Source organism: Salvelinus fontinalis, chromosome 38, assembly GCF_029448725.1.
Source record: "Salvelinus fontinalis isolate EN_2023a chromosome 38, ASM2944872v1, whole genome shotgun sequence".
Classification (NCBI taxonomy): domain Eukaryota; kingdom Metazoa; phylum Chordata; class Actinopteri; order Salmoniformes; family Salmonidae; genus Salvelinus; species Salvelinus fontinalis.
In genome coordinates, this window is record NC_074702.1 from 8,396,674 (window position 1) to 8,414,937 (window position 18,264).

At 46.4% G+C, this 18,264-nt stretch overlaps 2 protein-coding genes across 7 annotated transcripts in view; one reads left to right on the forward strand and one right to left on the reverse strand.

Annotated features, from left to right (window-relative positions):
• The first annotated feature begins 211 nt into the window (after positions 1-211).
• foxj2 (forkhead box J2) lies at positions 212-4,625 on the forward strand. Of its 2 annotated transcripts, none has more exons than XM_055903273.1 (9): positions 212-504; positions 745-1,152; positions 1,263-1,337; positions 1,591-2,001; positions 2,104-2,629; positions 2,740-2,880; positions 3,031-3,132; positions 3,252-3,587; positions 4,083-4,625. In XM_055903273.1, the coding sequence occupies exons 2-9, from the start codon at positions 829-831 to the stop codon at positions 4,184-4,186; spliced, it is 2,019 nt and encodes a 672-aa protein (XP_055759248.1). In that variant the 5' UTR covers positions 212-504; positions 745-828; the 3' UTR covers positions 4,187-4,625. The 2 variants fall into 2 exon arrangements, with proteins under 2 accessions (XP_055759248.1, XP_055759249.1); XM_055903274.1 differs by having other exon boundaries at positions 748-1,152.
• A 122-nt stretch (positions 4,626-4,747) lies between these two features.
• Positions 4,748-18,264, reverse strand: part of LOC129837254 (epsin-1-like) — a 36,171-nt gene continuing 22,654 nt past the window's right edge. For 2 of the 5 annotated variants that reach the window (XM_055903270.1, XM_055903269.1), the window contains exons 3-12: positions 16,794-16,952; positions 11,131-11,259; positions 10,670-10,790; positions 10,252-10,412; positions 9,905-9,976; positions 8,684-8,767; positions 7,786-8,080; positions 7,099-7,257; positions 6,661-6,888; positions 4,748-6,512 (exon numbers count right to left, since the gene is read on the reverse strand). In XM_055903270.1, coding sequence (XP_055759245.1) covers positions 6,061-6,512; positions 6,661-6,888; positions 7,099-7,257; positions 7,786-8,080; positions 8,684-8,767; positions 9,905-9,976; positions 10,252-10,412; positions 10,670-10,790; positions 11,131-11,259; positions 16,794-16,952 — 1,860 coding nt within the window. In that variant the 3' untranslated portion in view covers positions 4,748-6,060. Of the gene's footprint in view, positions 6,513-6,660; positions 6,889-7,098; positions 7,258-7,785; positions 8,081-8,683; positions 8,768-9,904; positions 9,977-10,251; positions 10,413-10,669; positions 10,791-11,130; positions 11,260-16,793 lie in introns of all 5 variants that reach the window. The other 3 variants (XM_055903267.1, XM_055903271.1, XM_055903268.1) reach the window with 3 other exon arrangements.

An 18,264-nucleotide genomic window follows, 5' to 3' on the forward strand; every position in this document is an offset into this window, starting at 1 on the left:
CCTTCTACAGTCCACAGGGGAGAGATGAGACAGGGGACTAGGTAAAAGTTCATAAATTATCCTATAGACACTGAAATTTGGTCACTTTTGTATTTTCACTCTTAACACCCCACAGAATGAAGGTATGGTAATCTAATCCTAGAACTGTGGCAACTTCCTCAAGCAGACAACCCTTCAGAGGCGGAGGAACAGAATCTGTGATGTCACAGAAGGGGAGGAGTGGATGACCTCATTCAGGGGCAGACTGAAAGGGAGGGAAAGAAAGAGAGGGAGAGAAAAAGGAAGCAGTCTGCTATACATTTTTTTTCTCCACACACTGAAACTTTCAAAAAGAGAAAAGACGATAAGAGCTGGTGAGGATCAACCGATTGGGAATGAGAGCGAGAGATAAAGAAAGAGGGAGGAATAACACTAACCTGACACTGAGTATACTGCACAACTGATGAGAACATCAAATATTACGTGTTTGAGGCCTTGGGGCCTTCATTGACCAAGGAGGGAGAGGTAAGTCAACCACTCTTACTCCTAACTAAACAGAAAACTATGAACAAACACTTGAAGTGCTAAGACACATAACAAAGTCCGTCTCTATTGTGAGTGTTATAGTTCAATTGAAACACAACATGTGAAATGTAAACAACACCATCTAAAACGGCAGTGCTGATGACAGTATTGCATTACTGTGGTGAGTCTTACTGTAATGTTGTTCTATAGAACTGTTGTTATACATGTTATATTCTACAGCAGGTGGGCACTTCTGGTCCTGGAGGGTTGCAGTGTGTACAGGCTTTTATTCCAACCCTCAGAGCCCTGACAGAGAGAGAGAGCATGTCTTCTAACTTGGACTCCAGTCTAACCAGCATAGACTGGCTCCCCCAGCTGGGAATCAGCTCACTGCAATCAGGAAGAGAGAGAGGAGGAGAAGAGGGGGAGAGAAAGAAAGAGAGAGGGAGAGAGAGAAGTGATCTTCCTCCCCCCATCCCTGCCCCCTTTCCTTCCTCTGGATCCAAAGCCAAGCCCCCTCACAGCTATGCCACCCTCATCGCTATGGCGATAGGCGCAGCCCCCGGCAGGAAGTTGAGTTTGAATGACATCTACATGTGGATCAGTGACATGTTCCCCTACTACAGCAGATCTGGCAGGGGATGGAAGGTGCAGTAATCAGAAATACTCCAAACACTCCATGTGCAAACTGTCCAAAGTCGATTATCCAAAATGATTGTGTTACTGCAATACATGTTCATGCTGATTTTGCCTCCCAGAACTCCATCCGCCATAACCTGTCCCTCAATAAATGCTTCCGGAAGGTTCCTCGACCCCAAAGTGACCCTGGGAAGGTGAGCCATTCTAAAAACATTCAAACAGGGCCAGTGACTGTTTCAAATGGCCACAATGTTGCCACGTGAAGACATTAATGGCCAGTGCACTCAGTGATCCACTGTTTTCTGTGAAATACGATACATAGACTAAAAATAGATAAAAGCATGATATTTCAAAATACACTGAATATATATTACAGTTTCATACTTTTTGGTACTTTTGTAGTAATACTTATAAATTGTGAGAACCCTCCACCTCTTGTGTTTCCAGGGTTCCTATTGGATGATGGACGGCCCCTCAGAGCTCAATCCGCTGAGGGGAACCAAGCGTCCGTATCCAGCTGAAGAGGAGGAGGGGTCCATCCAGGTCCCCAATGTCTCAGTGATGCAGGCAGAGAAACAGCATTCACCCCAGACAGACCATTATACGTCTTTAGCATCTCCACAGAGAGACCATTATACGTCTTTAGCATCTCCACAGACAGACCATTATACGCCTTTAGCATCTCCACAGAGAGACCATTATACGCCTTTAGCATCTCCACAGAGAGACCATTATACGCCTTTAGCATCTCCACAGACAGATCATTATACGCCTTTAGCATCTCCACAGACAGACCATAATACGCCTTTAGCATCTCCACAGGAACCCAGTCAACAACTATCCCCCCCACCATGCAAGGTAGAGTAAGTTCAGTCCCAACAAATGTATCCAGTAGATTGATAAAGATCATGGGTTTTACAACCAAATAATAAGCTGTTGTCTATCACCTTGGTTCCACAGCAACGGCCACCCTATATGCAGTCCCCTGTCTCCTCTCTACCTTTCCCCCATGAGACTGTCTCCCCATCTACTGCCTCTGCTACTCTCCCCTCTCTTTCGGTCCCTCACTCTCTCCCCTCTCTTTCTGTCCCTCACTCTCTCCCCTCTCTTTCTACCCCTCACTCTCTCCCCTCTCTTTCTATCCCTCACTCTCTCCCCTCTTTTTCTATCCCTCACTCTCTCCTCTCTCTTTCTGTCCCTCACTCTCTCCCCTCTCTTTCTACCTCTCACTCTACTGTCTCATATTCTGTCTCCCCTCAAACTCTCCCTTCTTCTGTTCCCACTCTCTCTGTTCCCACTCTCTCTGTTCCCGCTTTCTCTGTTCCCTCTCTTTCTGTCCCATCTCTTAATGTTGCCCCCACCTACGCCTCGTCACACTCCTGTGATCCCCTTCTCCATTTCTCCTTCTCTGATCTGAATCTGCCAGACCTCTATACCTCCTTCCAGTCCCTCTGCAGAAGCGTCAGGGAGAGAGTGGCCTCGCAATGTACGTTCTCTCTCACTTTCTAAATGAGTGTTTTTATACATATCTGTCTGTGCTGTCAGAGAATCTGTGTATGTGAATGTTTAACTCTCTCTCGCTCTCTCTCTCTGTAGCGGACGTGGGTCCCTTATTTGTGTTGACCAATGACAGTACCTCACTGCACACCCCAACCCTCCCCCCTTTGTCCCCTCACCTTGTACCCTCTGTAGCGCCCAGGCCTCCTCCTGAGGCAGACAGACTGTCTCACAGCAGTGGTGATTATAACAACTCAACACCTGAACACCTTAGCACTTCAAAAACCTATTCAACTGTGCCTGTATGCTTGTCACCGCACTGTGTGAATATGATACAGTAACTAACTCTTTGACAACCTATACCACCTCTCTCTCTGTTTGTCTCTGTAGTGGTGCCAGCAGACTGGTTCAGTACTACAGACACTCTGAAGGAGAGCTTTAGGGTCGCCAGCAGTCTGGACTGGGCCAACATTGACCTTACTAGCCACCCAGGTCACTTAACAAACTACATGATAATTATAGATCAGTGCTACCCATTGTTTCTATTGACAAGAATAGTTATCACATTGACAATCTTCCTCTTTCTCCCTGCTATTCATTTTCCCCTCCAGACCTCCTGGAGAGCATGCGCCAGGCCGAGCTCTGTGATTGGGCGCTGGAGCCGACGCTCTTCACTTCACTCTGTGACTCGTTGAACCGTTTCTTCACTCAGAAGGGCCTAATTGGCTCGTCCTCCGGTAACAACTCCCCATTGGCCCATGGTGCACCTCAATCTCTGCTCCTCCCACCCCTTACTCACAACACCCCCACCCTGGCCACCCTAACCCACCCCTCTCCCCTGGCCCCCCCCTCCAGCAGTGGTCAGCCCCCCAGGAGGCCCCTCCACCCCCAAACTCAGGGTGTACAGAGGCCCCACCTGACCCAACCTGGAGCTCCTCAGACCAATGGTGAGACCTCAGCCACAAGACACTTTTCTAAACTATTGACAGTATTTTAGCTCTACAACTTCCAGTACACAGTAGTGATGTTTTGGCAAGCATTTTCATTGCAAAGCCTATTTTTTTTTACAATAAGTAATATTTTCTACCAGTGTAAAGCTTTGCTTCGCTCAATGGTACATGTTGGGATTATTTAGTCAAATATAGTATCACTGTGATGTAATCAAAAAGCTTCCTCTCCTTGTTGCTTCCTGTTTCCTTGCCATCATTACCACTAATGTAACAGGGAAAGAGCTGGGTTGGGTTGGTAAGGTAGAAAGTCCACCCCAGTCACATCATGAAGGAGATGAGGAAACAGGAAGTGATAATAGGGAAGTGAACATTAAACTGCTTTGAAAGGGACTTGAGTTGCAGTCCTTGTAATAGATTGAGGTCTGTGCAGTAGTTTCCTAGTCAACAAAGGAGGCTTATGATAGTGTCTTCTCTCCACTCTCTCTCTCACAGCTGGGATCCAACTTCAACCTAAACCCCGTCCCCCTATGAAACATCTCCATAACAACAGCGAGGAGATCCAAGATGACTTTGACTGGGACTCTCTGATCGCCTGACAGAGTGGATTCTGTTTGCCTCACGATTACATTCAGGAAGTCTACTGGATCAGTGCTGCCCGCTGGCACAGATCTAGGATCAGCTTACTCTCCCCAAAACGAACCTGGACCACTGGGAGGAAACATGCAAAACTGAACATAGATCAGTATCTAGGGGAAACTTCCTCCTACTCCGAGGGGCCTCCCATACAAAACACTACACCCTATATTCAGCTGCCTCACCACACACGCTACTCTTCACAGTGAGGATGGTCATTGGTACACTATGACTGAATGCAGTATTGCTGGAGCGAAATGGTTGAAGTTTTTTGGTTCCTATTTTCCTTATTTTCTGCAATTGTATCCCTATCTGGAAGTCTTCACAGAAGCTTCTGGACATGCATATATGCTCCAACTGACAGAGGAGACTTCATATGTTAATAAAATACTATAAAATGAATTCTTGTCCCAGTTTCTCCCTGTCCAACAGCATTGGAACATCAAACACACAGTACACCAGACAGACAGTACACCAGACAGACAGTACACCAGACAGACAGATTTAACGGAAAGAAACGTACCCTTTGTGGATTTATTTTATTTCACTTTTCAAATGTGAATGTTCACAGTTAACACCACACAAAATGTGACCTTACCCGATACAAGAGATCTTTTAGTTGATATAAAATAACAATCATCAAACTAAATGAACAGCTTGGAGCATGTCATCAAGTCCCCTGTTGTTTAAGTTCTTTCATTCATTGAATTGTCTTTTTAAAAGAAGCATCTGTAGCTCTCCCCCCGTAGGGAGGAGGGTCGGAAAGGAGGGTCCAGTCATGCCAAGAGACACCTGCAGACGAGGCATCCTGTATGAAAGTGAGAAAGACTAATGCTTCTAATAAAAAATGTGTGAAATAAAATTGGCAGAAAAATGTGACCCTTATAATACCTCATTTAAAATCCCAACATTACATAGCATTGATACAAGTGACAATTTTTAAAAACAAAAATAATAGATTTGTACCTTGCTGAAATAAGCGAGGACGCAGGATGAATGGAGACAGACACATTCATACATTTACAAAACACATTCCATCTCTCCTCAACCAATAGATGCCTTATTTTGATTTCCATGACAATCAGTAAGAAAAAATAAGCATTTGATTTAATGGCATAATTGCGTAATATTCCCCCCTTGTTTATTCATTCCCAGGAGCAGGAAAAAAATAGAAATAAATTACATTAAATAAAAAATAGAACAGCTATTGAATGATTTGACTATATTGTGGCTGAAATGTTAATGCCAGCTTTTTCTGTCCAAATCTTGTTCAGGAGTTTTTTTGATAAAATCATCCTTCATTCCTCCTCTTCTACAGACAAATAGGAAGAGGCAGGTACAGGAATTTGTTTGTGTTTCAGTTTGTTAGTGGCCATGTCCCCTCTCTCTCCCCATCTCTGTCAGTGCAATAATACAATATTATATCAGAGTGAGATTACTGATGAAGCCAAACTCTCAAACACCCACCTTGATTTCAGAAAGGACTGAAAGAAACCAAAACGCAATAAAACTAAATAAAAATAAATAAACGTCTATTTCCCTCCCGCTACATCCCACTGAAATGAATGAAAGGAACCACATTTTTTTGTTGTTGTTGAAATTCATCTGAGCTAGGAGAAAAATACATGTAAATGCTTCTGAAAGAAAATAACAAATTCATATTTTCTTTTTTTTTCTTTAAATATAGAGATGTACACACGTTTCTTTTTGGAAACATAAATTGTTTGTGTTGAAGTAGGATCACTCTGGGGGTGAAGGGGGGGGCAGTAGATGAGCCAAGGAGCGGGGCAGGGCCTGGATTGGGTGTTGAAGAGGAAGGGGGAGTGCCGAAACGCCCTCAAAGAAGAAAGGGATTGGTGCTGGCGCCCGTCACTCCTGCCCCTCCCACTGCTCCCCCGGCTCCCATCACTCCAGCTGCCCCCGTAGGCCCCCCAAAATTCAGTTGTGGGGGCAGGACCCCTCCGGGCCCCATGAAGTGAGAGGGAGGACCCATGGGCGAGAGCCCGCCGTAGGGAGACATTCCCATGGGGCTCTGCATCATGCCCATCCCCAGGCCTGGTGCTCCCATACCCATAGGCCCCATGCTCATGCCAGGGTATGCCATGGGGTTGGGTGGTACAGGGCTGGTGCGGAGGCTGCTGAGGCCCAGTGTGGAGGGCTGTGGGGAGATGGAGGACATGGGGGCGGCCGCGCCAAACGGGTTGGAGGTGGGGGGTGGCGTCGGGGAAACCCCCCTGCTGGAGATTGTGCTGCCCGGAGTGACTGCCATGCCAGGGGCTGAAGACGAGGCTGGAGAGGAGAGAATACTTCAATCAATGTACTTTCATTTATTACAAACACAAAGTGCTTAAAAATGTTTGTGTATGTGTTCATGTGTGTGTGTGTTATCAGTACCTGTGGTCTGGAGGAAGGGGTTATGTGTGTGTGTTATCAGTACCTGTAGTCTGGAGGAAGGGGTTATGTGTTGAGGAGATTGATGGAGGAGGTTGTTTAGGTTTGGGTTTAGAAGACACCAGTGAGTCCAGGTCCACCAGCGATGCGTTGGGCCCCAGGAACGACTCGGGGGTCTTACGGACAGGAAGTGAAGAGCACAGAGATGTGAGGTCAAAGGGCACCGGAGAACCCGCACTGTCGCCCGTTAACTGACCTCGCAGTTCTGGGTGTCCTACAGACCGAGAGACAGAGAGTGAAGGTGAACATGGAGTACTGTATTTATAGTGACTAACCAGATTAGACACCACGGCATTATACTATTATTACTGAGGGAGGATAGAATGCAAGACAACTGTGTTTGTGGGTGGGTGAATGGAGGGGGTCAATGAGTATCTCATCCACATGTCCTTGCCATTATGTATCAGTGTGTGTCTGGATGTACCTGTGCCATTAGTGTGTTTGGCGGAGTCGCTCCAAGGGTCAGAGGTGATGATGGGATCAACCCCGTCCCCAGCCCAGGGGTCTATTGGCCCCCCAAAAGAGGAGGTGGTGGAGAGGGGCACAGAGGGGCCCCAGGGGTCGACACTGGGGGGGGTCACAGCTATGGGGGAGGGAGACAGGCAGGGGTTTGGCTCACAGGGGGTCAATACCATTTCAAGTCAGTCAATTCAAAAGATTAATTGGAATTCCCATTTAAGACTTCAAAAGTGGCCTTTAATTTCAATGAGGATTGTTCATCTCTTGAACTGAACAGGAATGGAATCCAACCCTGCACAACACCGTACAATATACAGGGAACAAGGAGCTGGGCTGGATCCCAATAGTCCAATATGGCTTCCTTTCCCCACTTTCTCTCATTTATCTGATATGGAAGAGCTGGACAGACAGTCTTTTCACTTGAAAGGAGGAACGGACAGAGATATTTGATTGAAACCACAGATACGCCTGACTGAGATATGGAGGGTCACATTCCAAATGATCTAAACATGCTGGCCATTTGAAGAGTATTGGAAAATAGACCAAATGTATTGATGTCCAGAGTGTGGAGGTAGGGGTGTGGGACAAGGTGACGGAATGAGGGTAACAGGTGTAGACGAGGCCAGGGGAGTAAAGGTCAGAGGTCACTAACCTGAGGGTCCCCAGGGGTCAACGGAGTTGACTCTTGAGGAGGCTGTCTCTCCCCAGGGGTCTGGCGGGGGGGCTATCGTTGGGGGGGCCGTCCCTCCACTAGCCCATGGGTCTACGCTGGGGGGTGAGGCGGGCGACGAGGCACCCCAAGGGTCTGCAGGGGCCAGGCCCCAGGGACCAGAGGCAGAGGGGGCTGGGAGGGGGACTGTGGGAGGGGGTGAGGGGCCGGCAGAGCCCCCAGAGGCAGCAGCAGGAGCCCCCCAGGGGTCCACAGCACTCAACTCCATTAACGCACTCTGGGAGAGGATAATACACAGGTTATAACAACACACTGATGTTGAACAGACACCAAGAGACAATGAGCTCAATGCTGGAGTAGTCTGTCTCTCATACACACACACATGAAAATCCCAGCATAGAGTCAGTTAACATACACACTAAACAAATGTTGACACGCAGGCCACACACAGTTGCCTTGATAAAAGCAGAGGATGATAGAAGGGATAGATCAACTAGTACCGGGACGGGAGAGAGAGAGGGGTGCTTCTTGTTTCTCAACCTGTGGTCTGGGGACCAGCACCGGTCTGTTGATGTTGCTGACCAGTCAGTCAGATAATTGGCAAACTCTTTCAGTTCTTAACTTTAATTCAAAAAGGTTCCTCTAGGAAATATCATAGCATACAGTTACCTGATAGGGTTCAGAAACCCTTCTGGTGTCGGCCTACACTACCTTAACTTTCAGTTCTCTCCAATCCCAGAATGCACAGGTGAGAGACACAACTACAGCAGGTAACACCAGGAGAGAGAAAGAGGAACTGAGTGGTATTGTCTAAAGAGTGTGTGTAGCCCCCATCCATCCCTCCCCTATGGCTGGCGTACACACACGTCACCAAACACACCTCCTCTGGCTTGGCCTTCTCCATCCTGCTCTCCTCGATGGCCATCTGCAGTCTCAGGTCGTCCCCCCTGCGCAGCCTCTCCTCCTGCCAATCACATACAGCTGTGATGTCATCACCTGCGACAAGCGCTCGGGCAGGCCAGGCCATAGGCACAGATCTAGGATCAGCTTACTACCTCCAAATTGTAGCCAAAGCCATTTGGGGAGAAAATGCTAAACTGACATTAGATCAGTGTCTAGGGAGCAACTTAATTTCACTCCCCCAGGAAGCACTATCTGACCGTGATGCAAAGCTCCAGGAGAGATGCTGCCTTCAGTGGTTGCTCTCAGATCAGCTCTCCTCAACCCACCTTAGGGAGTAGGAAAACATTCTCCCTTCGAGGAAATCAAAAACTGATTCTAGACCAGCCGCTATGGGCAGTATCCTCTTTCACCTTCTGAAGAAACTGGTCAGGGTACGAGCCATAATGGACGTGGACTGTCTGCCAGGGCTCTCTATTCAACCACTACCTGTATCCAGAAATATTCATGGTCAGACAAAACAAGTCCTCTTCTTCTACAAGGAAGTTGACATTCTAGAACGAAGTCGGGGTCCAAGAATGACGTCAGGATCCTAGAATTACATTGAGGTTTTATCTATACTTAAGAACTTTGTGAGACAAAAGAACATAGATTGTTTTTACCCAGTTTGTCTTTATGCTAAAGGTAGAGTGTTGTTTTGCCTTACCCTGTAAACTTCTGAATACCGGTGTTGATTGAATACTGCCCTCCAATTTGCAGAGTGCGGGCACTGGAAGATGCCTTTAATTGAGTGTGTTTAAGTATGTCATTGTGTGTGTAGTTTGAAGCATGCGTTCAGAATCATTTGCAATGGAAGAAAAAAAGGGAGTAATCACTCATTCAGAAAGGGTTAAATTGAGTCATTCAAATTATGAAGTCTTTGCCATGCATCATTTTACACTGATTAAATCATAGGGGAGTTATTTTTAAAACTACTTCTTTCCTTCTTACCCTCTTATATTATTAACCCATTGACATGTGTATGTTTGGAATTAATGAAACAGATCATTCCTATAAATATCATTCATTTTGATATAAATATCATTCATTTTTTCATTTTAAGACTCGATGGAGTGACCGTCGGCTGGGTAGACAGATAGGTAGATAGGTAGGTAGATAGGTAGATGATGATCGGCCGGTCAGGTGACCTTTGCCCCCTGACCTGTTCTTGTACTTCCTTGCTGAGTGTGAGTGCATAGCGGAGCTCTGCGTCCTCCAGAGGGGCCACAGTAGTCTGGGGGTCAGGGGTCAGAGGGTAAAGGTGAGTGAATGGAAACACACATTGTCCTGAGTTAACCTTGCTATGCCCGGATACTTGTTATGGACTGTAGTTAAGTGTCACCATATATATGTGTTCTATGTATAGTGGTCGTAGGGTGTACAGTGCTTATATCCTATACAAATCAACCCGTTTATCAAGCCATTGGACCTCAGGTTAACAGTGTGGTTGGCCAGCGGGGGCTCTGCCTCCCCTCCACCAGCTGCAGGCTGGCTGGCTGTACTGTATACCTGTTCTGCCTCCTCCTTGCTCATGGCCAGGGCTAGCTGCAGCTGCAGGTCCTCCTCACCGGAGCTCTGTGGCCACGCCTGCTCTGGGTCCGCCCCTCCAGAGTGAGAGCCCTGAGACAGCGCTCCACCCCCCAGACCTGGAGCTGAGGGGACCGAAGAGGCTGGGGGACAGGATGAAGGGACCGGAGAACAGGGAAAGGAGGGGAAATAAAATGTTATTGTTTGCATCTTGGCATAGTTAGAGCTGTGCGGGAACAAAAGCCTGCAAACACCACATGCATCTCCCCAGGATCAGGGAGGCTCTGCATCACAGCAGACAACTTAAAACTACATTTCTGTTTATGGTTTGCTTTTCTCCTCAATCTGTTTCAGATCCCCTGGTGGCTGGTGCAGGCTGGGTAACGTAGTTGTCTCTCACCACTGGTGGTCTGTGCCATCTTCTCTTTGGTCTTGAGTGCATGGATCCTCTCCTCTCGCAGTCTCTCCTCATCCTTCAGCAGTGTTACCAGCTGTTTGGCCTTCTCCCGCACATTCACCCCCTGACACACATGCAGGTGAATGCACATGAGTACATACAACTCAGTGCACAACCTTCCTAACTACGCAGCTGTGTCACTGAATTGTTGATAAATGTCAGTTATTTGCCTGGTAACTAAGTGCTACATTCCTGTTTCAGTCCCTCCATTTCCATCAGTGTTTCCCTGTGACCTGCTATATTGTCATTACCAGCCCATGAACATGTTACTGTTGGCTTTTCACTCTGTGTTTGTATAAGAGGTCACAGTGAAAACATTGTAAAGTCCTTGAATGAGAGGCGAGTAGTGATTCAGTACCCGTGTGTGTTTGGGAATGTGTGTACAGTGTGTGTGCGTGTCGTACCTGGTCCTTGCCGTCTCTGTCGATGAACTGGAAGTCCTTGAGAGTCTGGACAGCGTAGATGTTCTCTCTGCACTGCTGAGCCACGCGCTCTGAACCCGTCTTTATGAGGTACTCCATGAGAGTCATAGCCTGGACAACACACAGTACAGTAGAAACCACAGAGATCCTATTCAATTACTGGAGATGCTATGTCATAAACCCTCAAAGTTCCAGAACGGGACGAGAATGGCAGCCATAGATGTGGTAAAGAGGTCAATCGAACTCGACCAAAACAACGGAATTACCATGGAAACGAGTACAGGAAAGGGCAGTGAAGGAAGATCCTGAATCTCCTCATTTCCCCACAGCAGAATTAGCCTACATTTAGGCTACGGTTTATGTGAATTTCACACTATGTTGAGGTAAAAATCAGAGTATAATGCTTGTATGGACACTAACCCCAATACAGGTTCATGTCATCATCACCAAGAGACAGTTTGCGTTGTTCTGTGAAGGGAGTAGTACACAGCGTTGTACGAGATCTTCAGTTTCTTGGCAATTTCTCAATTGGAATAGCCTTGTTTTCTCAGAACAAGAATAGACTGATGAGTTTCAGAAGAAAGGTCTTTGTTTCTAGCCATTTTGAGCCTGTAATCGAACCCACAAATGTTGATGCTCCAGATACTCAACTAGTCTAAAGGCCAGTTTTATTACTTTTTAAATCAGAACAACAGTTTTCAGCTGTACTAACATAATTGCAAAAGGGTTTTCTAATAATCAATTAGCCTATTAAAATTATAAACTTGGATTAGCTAACACAATGTACCATTGGAACACAGGAGTGATGGTTGCTGATTATGGGCCTCTGTACGCCTATGTAGATATTCCATATTTTTTCCAGCTACAATAATCATTTACAACATTAACAATGTCTACACTGTATTTCTGACCAATTTGATGTTATTTTAAATGGACAAAAGATAAATAAAACATCTTTCAAAAACAAGAATTTCTAAGTGACCCCAAACTTGAGTGGTAGAATGTATGTGGAAAAAATGAAGAGACCACTGCAAAATGATCAGTGTCACTGGTTTTACTATTTATATATATGTGTTTGGGTAAAATGAACATTTTAGCTTTATTCTATAAACTACTGACATTTCTCCCAAATATAAATATTGTCATTTAGAGCATTTATTTGCAGAAAATGACAACTGGTCAACATAACAAAAGATGCAGTGTTGTCAGACCTCGAACAATGCAAAGAAAACCAGTTTGTATTCATTTTTAAACACCATACTAATGTTTTAACTTAGGAAGAATTCAGAAATCAATATTTGATGGAATAACCCTGATTTTCAATCACAGCTTTCCTGCGTCTTGGCATGCTCTCCACCAGTCTTTCACATTGATATTGGGTGACGTTATGCCACTCCTGGCGCAAAAATTCAAGCAGATCAGCTTTGTTTGATGGCTTGTGACCATCCATCTTAATGTTGATCACATTCCAGAGGTTTTCAATGGGGATCAGGTCTGGAGATTGGGCTGGCCATAACAGAGTCTTGATCTGGTGGTCCTCCATCCACACCTTGATTGACCTGGCTGTGTGGCATGGAGCATTGTCCTGCTGGAAAAAACAATCCTCAGAGTTGGGGAACATTGTCAGAGCAGAAAGAAGCAAGTTTTCTGCCAGGACAACCTTGTACATGGCTTGATTCATGCATCCTTCACAAAGACAAATCTGCCCGATTTCAGCCTTGCTGAAGCAACCCCAGATCATCACCGATCCTCCTCCAAATCTCACAGTGGGTGCGAGACACTGTGGCTTGTAGGCCTCTCCAGGTCTCGCACCCACTGTGAATTTGGTGGAGGATCTGCTAGAGCTGCCCCGGTCAACTCTAAGTGCTGTTATTGTGAAGTGGAAACGTCTAGGAGCAACAACAGCTCAACCATGAAGTGGTAGGCCACACAAGCTCACAGAACGGGACCGCCGAGTGCTGAAGCATGTAGTGTGAATTAAAAAAAAAGAGTCTGTCCTCAGTTGCAACACTCACTACAGAGTTCCAAAATGCCTCTGGAAGCATCGTCTGCACAATAACTGTTTGTCGGGAGCTTGATGAAATGGATTTCCAAGGCCAAGCAGCGGCACACAAGCCTAAGATCACCATGCGCAATGCCAAGCGTCGGTTGGAGTGGTGTAAAGCTCGCCGCCATTGGACTCTGGAGCAGTGGAAACGTGTTCTCGAGAGTGATGAATCACGCTCCACCATCTGGCAGTCCGACAGACGAATCTGGGTTTGGCGGATACCAGGAGAACGCTACCTGCCCCAATGCATAGTGCCAACTGTCAAGTTTGGTGGTGAAGGAGGAATAATGGTCTGGGGCTGTTTTTCATGGTTCGGGCTAGGCCCCTTTGTTCCAGTGAAGGGAAATCTTAACGCTACAACATACAATGACATTCTAGACGATTCTGTGTTTCCAACTTCGTGGTAACAGTTTGGGAAGGCCCTGTCCCATTTCACCATGACAATGGCCCCATGCACAAAGCGAGGTTCATACAGAAATTGTTTGTCAAGATCGGTGTGGAATAACTTGACTGGCCTGCACAGAGCCTTGACCTCAACCCCATCGAACACCTTTCGGATGAATTGGAACACCGACTGCGAGCCAGGCCTAATTGCCCAACATTAGTGCCCGACCTCACTACTGCTCGTGGCTGAATGGAAGTATGTCCCCGCCGCAATGTTCCAACATCTAGTGGAAAGCCTACCCAGAATAATAGAAGCTGTTATAGCAGCAAATGGGGACTAACTCAATATGACCGAATACAAACAGTGTAGCTTTTCCCTCCGCAAGGCAATCAAACAAGCTAAGCGTCAGTATAGAGACAAAGTAGAGTCGCAATTCAACGGCTCAGACACGAGAGGTATGTGGCAGGGTCTACAGTCAATCATGGACTATAAAAGGAAAACCAGCCCAGTCGCGGACCAGGATGTCTTGTTCCCAGACAAACTAAACAACTTCTTTGCTCGCTTTGAGTTCAATACAGTGCCACTGACACGGCCCGCTACCAAAACCTGCGGGCTCTCCTTCACTGCAGCCGACGTGAGTAAAACATTTAAACGTGTTAACCCTCGCAAGGCTGCAGGCCCAGACGGCATTCCCAGCCGCGTCCTCAGAGCATGCGCAGACCAGGTGGTTGGTGTGTTTACGGACATATTCAATCAATCCTTGTCCCCACATGCTTCGAGAGGGCCACCATTGTTCCAGGAAAGCTAAGGTAACTGAGCTAAATGACAACCGCCACGTAGCACTCACTTCCGTCACCATGAAGTGCTTTGAGAGACTAGTCAAAGACCATATCACCTTCACCCTACCTGACACCCTAGACCCACTCCAATTTACTTACCGCCCCAACAGGTCCACAGACGATGCAATCCCACTGCACACTGCCCTAACCCATCTGGACAAGAGGAATACCTATGTGAGAATGCTGTTCATCGACTACAGCTCAGCATTTAACACCATAGTACCCTCCAAACTCGTCACCTGTGCAACTGGGTCCTGGACTTCCTGACTGGCCACCCCCAGGTGGTGAGAGTAGGTAACAACATCTCCACCCTGCTGATCTTCAACACTGAGGCCCCAGAAGGGTGCGTTCTCAGCCCTCTCCTGTACTCCCTGTTCACCCACAAATGCGTGGCCATGCACGCCTCCAACTCAATCATCAAGTTTGCAGACGACACTACAGTGGTAGGCTTGATTACCAACAACGACGAGACGGCCTACAGGGAGGAGGTGAGGGCCCTCGGAGTGTGATGTCAGGAAAATAACCTCACACTCAACGTCAACAAAACAAAGGAGATGATTGTGGACTTCAGGTAACAGCAGAGGGAGCACCCCCCTATCCACATTGACGGGACAGTAGTGGAGAGGGTAGAAAGTGAAGTTCCTCGGCGTACACATCACAGACAAACTGAATTGGTCCACCCACACAGACAGCGTTGTGAAGAAGGGCTGTATCACCGCCTGGTGCGGCAACTGCTCCGCCCACAACCGTAAGGCTCTCCAGAGGGTAGTGAGGTCTGCACAACGCATCACCGGGGGCAAACTACCTGCCCTCCAGGACACCTACACCACCCGACGTCACAGGAAGGCCAAAAAGATCATCAAGGACAACACCCACCCGAGCCACCGCCTGTTCACCCCGTTATCATCCAGAAGGTGAGGTCAGTACAGGTGCATCAAAGCAGGGACCGAGAGACTGAAAAACAGCTTCTATTTCAAGACCATTAGATTGTTAAACAGCCATCACTAACATTGAGTGGCTGCTGCCAACATACTGACTCAACTCCAGCCACTTTAATAATGGAAAAATATATGTAATAAATGATAAATCACTAGCCACTTTAAACAATGCCACTTTATATGTACCACATATGTTTACATATCCTACACTACTCATCTCATATGTATATACTGTACTCTATACCATCTACTGCATCTTGCCTATACCATCACCCATTCATATATTTTTTTATGTACATATTCTTATTCATTCCTTTACACTTGTGTATATATAAGGTAGTTGTTATAGAATTGTTAGGTTAGATTACTCGTTGGATATTACTGCATTGTCGGAACTAGAAGCACAAGCATTTCGCTACACTCGCATTATGTATATGTGACAAAAAAAAATTGATTTGATATTAATGCCCATGATTTTGGAATGAGATGTTCGACAAGCAAGTGTTTCGATACTTTTGGTCATGTAGTGTAGCTATGCTACCAGTTATATGAACGAGAGTTAGCATTTAGCAGTCAACTTCTTCTAAACCTGAAAAGGAACTACATCTAAATGTTATGCAGTGAAAACAGCCAAATGAGACTTAAGTAACCACATTGTGGGGGTGTTACAATACATCAACCATGACGGATTTGACCAATATCCACTTTGTTGGATCAGATTGGTTGAACGTGTGCCAATCCGGCGTCCTTATTCTATCCCCCACAGTCTGCGTTCCATTGACCTCTTTGACCTATCTATGGCAGTTAATTTGAAACATTTATGGAATCATTAATTCCACTGAAACTGGCTAGCTAACAAGCATAATGTGCACAATATCTTGTCACTGGCTGACCTACTCCCTGGCCAAAATGGCAGATCTTTTATACTGTCATATGAAGCCTTAGGTCACAGATAGAACAATGAGACAGATATTTCACCGGATGTATAAATGTGAAGCATCTGTTTGGCGTTTCAACCCACTACCAAATATGGTAGTGAGAGAAAGCCCAGTGACTGGCAGTGGGAGGAGATGGAACGAGATGGATTTTGGCAGACATTCCGCACATTTTCTCATCGATAAAACAATTGATCTTAATACAGTTCTCTTCCCAAAACTAAAATATGTTACTGCATGCTAGAAAATATGCAAATGCATGCTAGAACACGCCAATAGGATCTCGCTAGATCGTGCTTGGCTCTGCCCACCGACTCATTTGTTCCCATTTGAAATGACGGCCTGTGGTCTATCTTGGTTTAGTTATACAAATCTTTGGTCATGTCCATTCTAGTATTCTAATTCCTATGTGCACACATACAACAGTGAGCAGACAAACCAGACAGACTACGTCACCCGTTGTTATGCTCAATCTTGAAAAGATCTCTCTCACTCACTCACCTTGTAGACGTGTCTCCAGTTCTTGCCGTGGTCGTTGAGTCGTTTCCACACCATGCTCATGATCTCAGAGAAGGCCACTACGTTGTAGGTCAGGTCTGCTATCTCTGACATCAGAGAGCTGCTGGGGCCCCATGGGTCATTGGACGTCGCTTCCCGCACCTGGAGAAGAGAGAGACCAGTGACAGGAGAGAGAGAGCGAGAGCGAGAGAAAGAAAGAAAGAGAGACCAGTGACAGGAGAGAGAGAGCGAGAGCGAGAGAAAGAAAGAAAGAGAGACCAGTGACAGGAGAGAGAGAGCGAGAGAAAGAAAGAAAGAGAGACCAGTGACAGGAGAGAGAGAGCGAGAGAAAGAAAGAAAGAGAGACCAGTGACAGGAGAGAGAGAGCGAGAGAAAGAAAGAAAGAGAGACCAGTGACAGGAGAGAGAGAGCGAGAGAAAGAAAGAAAGAGAGACCAGTGACAGGAGAGAGAGAGCGAGAGAAAGAAAGAAAGAGAGACCAGTGACAGGAGAGAGAGAGCGAGAGAAAGAAAGAAAGAGAGACCAGTGACAGGAGAGAGAGAGCGAGAGAAAGAAAGAAAGAGAGACCAGTGACAGGAGAGAGAGAGCGAGAGAAAGAAAGAAAGAGAGACCAGTGACAGGAGAGAGAGCGAGAGAAAGAAAGAAAGAGAGACCAGTGACAGGAGAGAGAGAGCGAGAGAAAGAAAGAAAGAGAGACCAGTGACAGGAGAGAGAGAGCGAGAGCGAGAGAAAGAGAGAAAGAGGGACCAGTGACAGGAGAGAGAGAGCGAGAGCGAGAGAAAGAAAGAAAGAGAGACCAGTGACAGGAGAGAGAGAGAGAGAGCGAGAGAAAGAAAGAAAGAGAGACCAGTGACAGGAGAGAGAGAGAGAGAGCGAGAGAAAGAAAGAAAGAGAGACCAGTGACAGGAGAGAGAGAGAGAGAGCGAGAGAAAGAAAGAAAGAAAGAGAGACCAGTGACAGGAGAGAGAGAGAGAGCGAGAGAAAGAAAGAAAGAAAGAGAGACCAGTGACAGGAGAGAGAGAGAGAGCGAGAGAAAGAAAGAAAGAAAGAGAGACCAGTGACATGAGAGAGAGAGAGAGCGAGAGAAAGAAAGAAAGAAAGAGAGACCAGTGACATGAGAGAGAGAGAGAGCGAGAGAAAGAAAGAAAGAAAGAGAGACCAGTGACAGGAGAGAGAGAGAGAGCGAGAGAAAGAAAGAAAGAAAGAGAGACCAGTGACAGGAGAGAGAGAGAGAGCGAGAGAAAGAAAGAAAGAAAGAGAGACCAGTGACAGGAGAGAGAGAGAGAGCGAGAGAAAGAAAGAAAGAAAGAAGAGACCAGTGACAGGAGAGAGAGAGAGAGCGAGAGAAAGAAAGAAAGAAGAGACCAGTGACAGGAGAGAGAGAGAGAGCGAGAGAAAGAAAGAAAGAAAGAAAGAAAGAGAGACCATTGACAGGAGAGAGAGAGAGAGCGAGA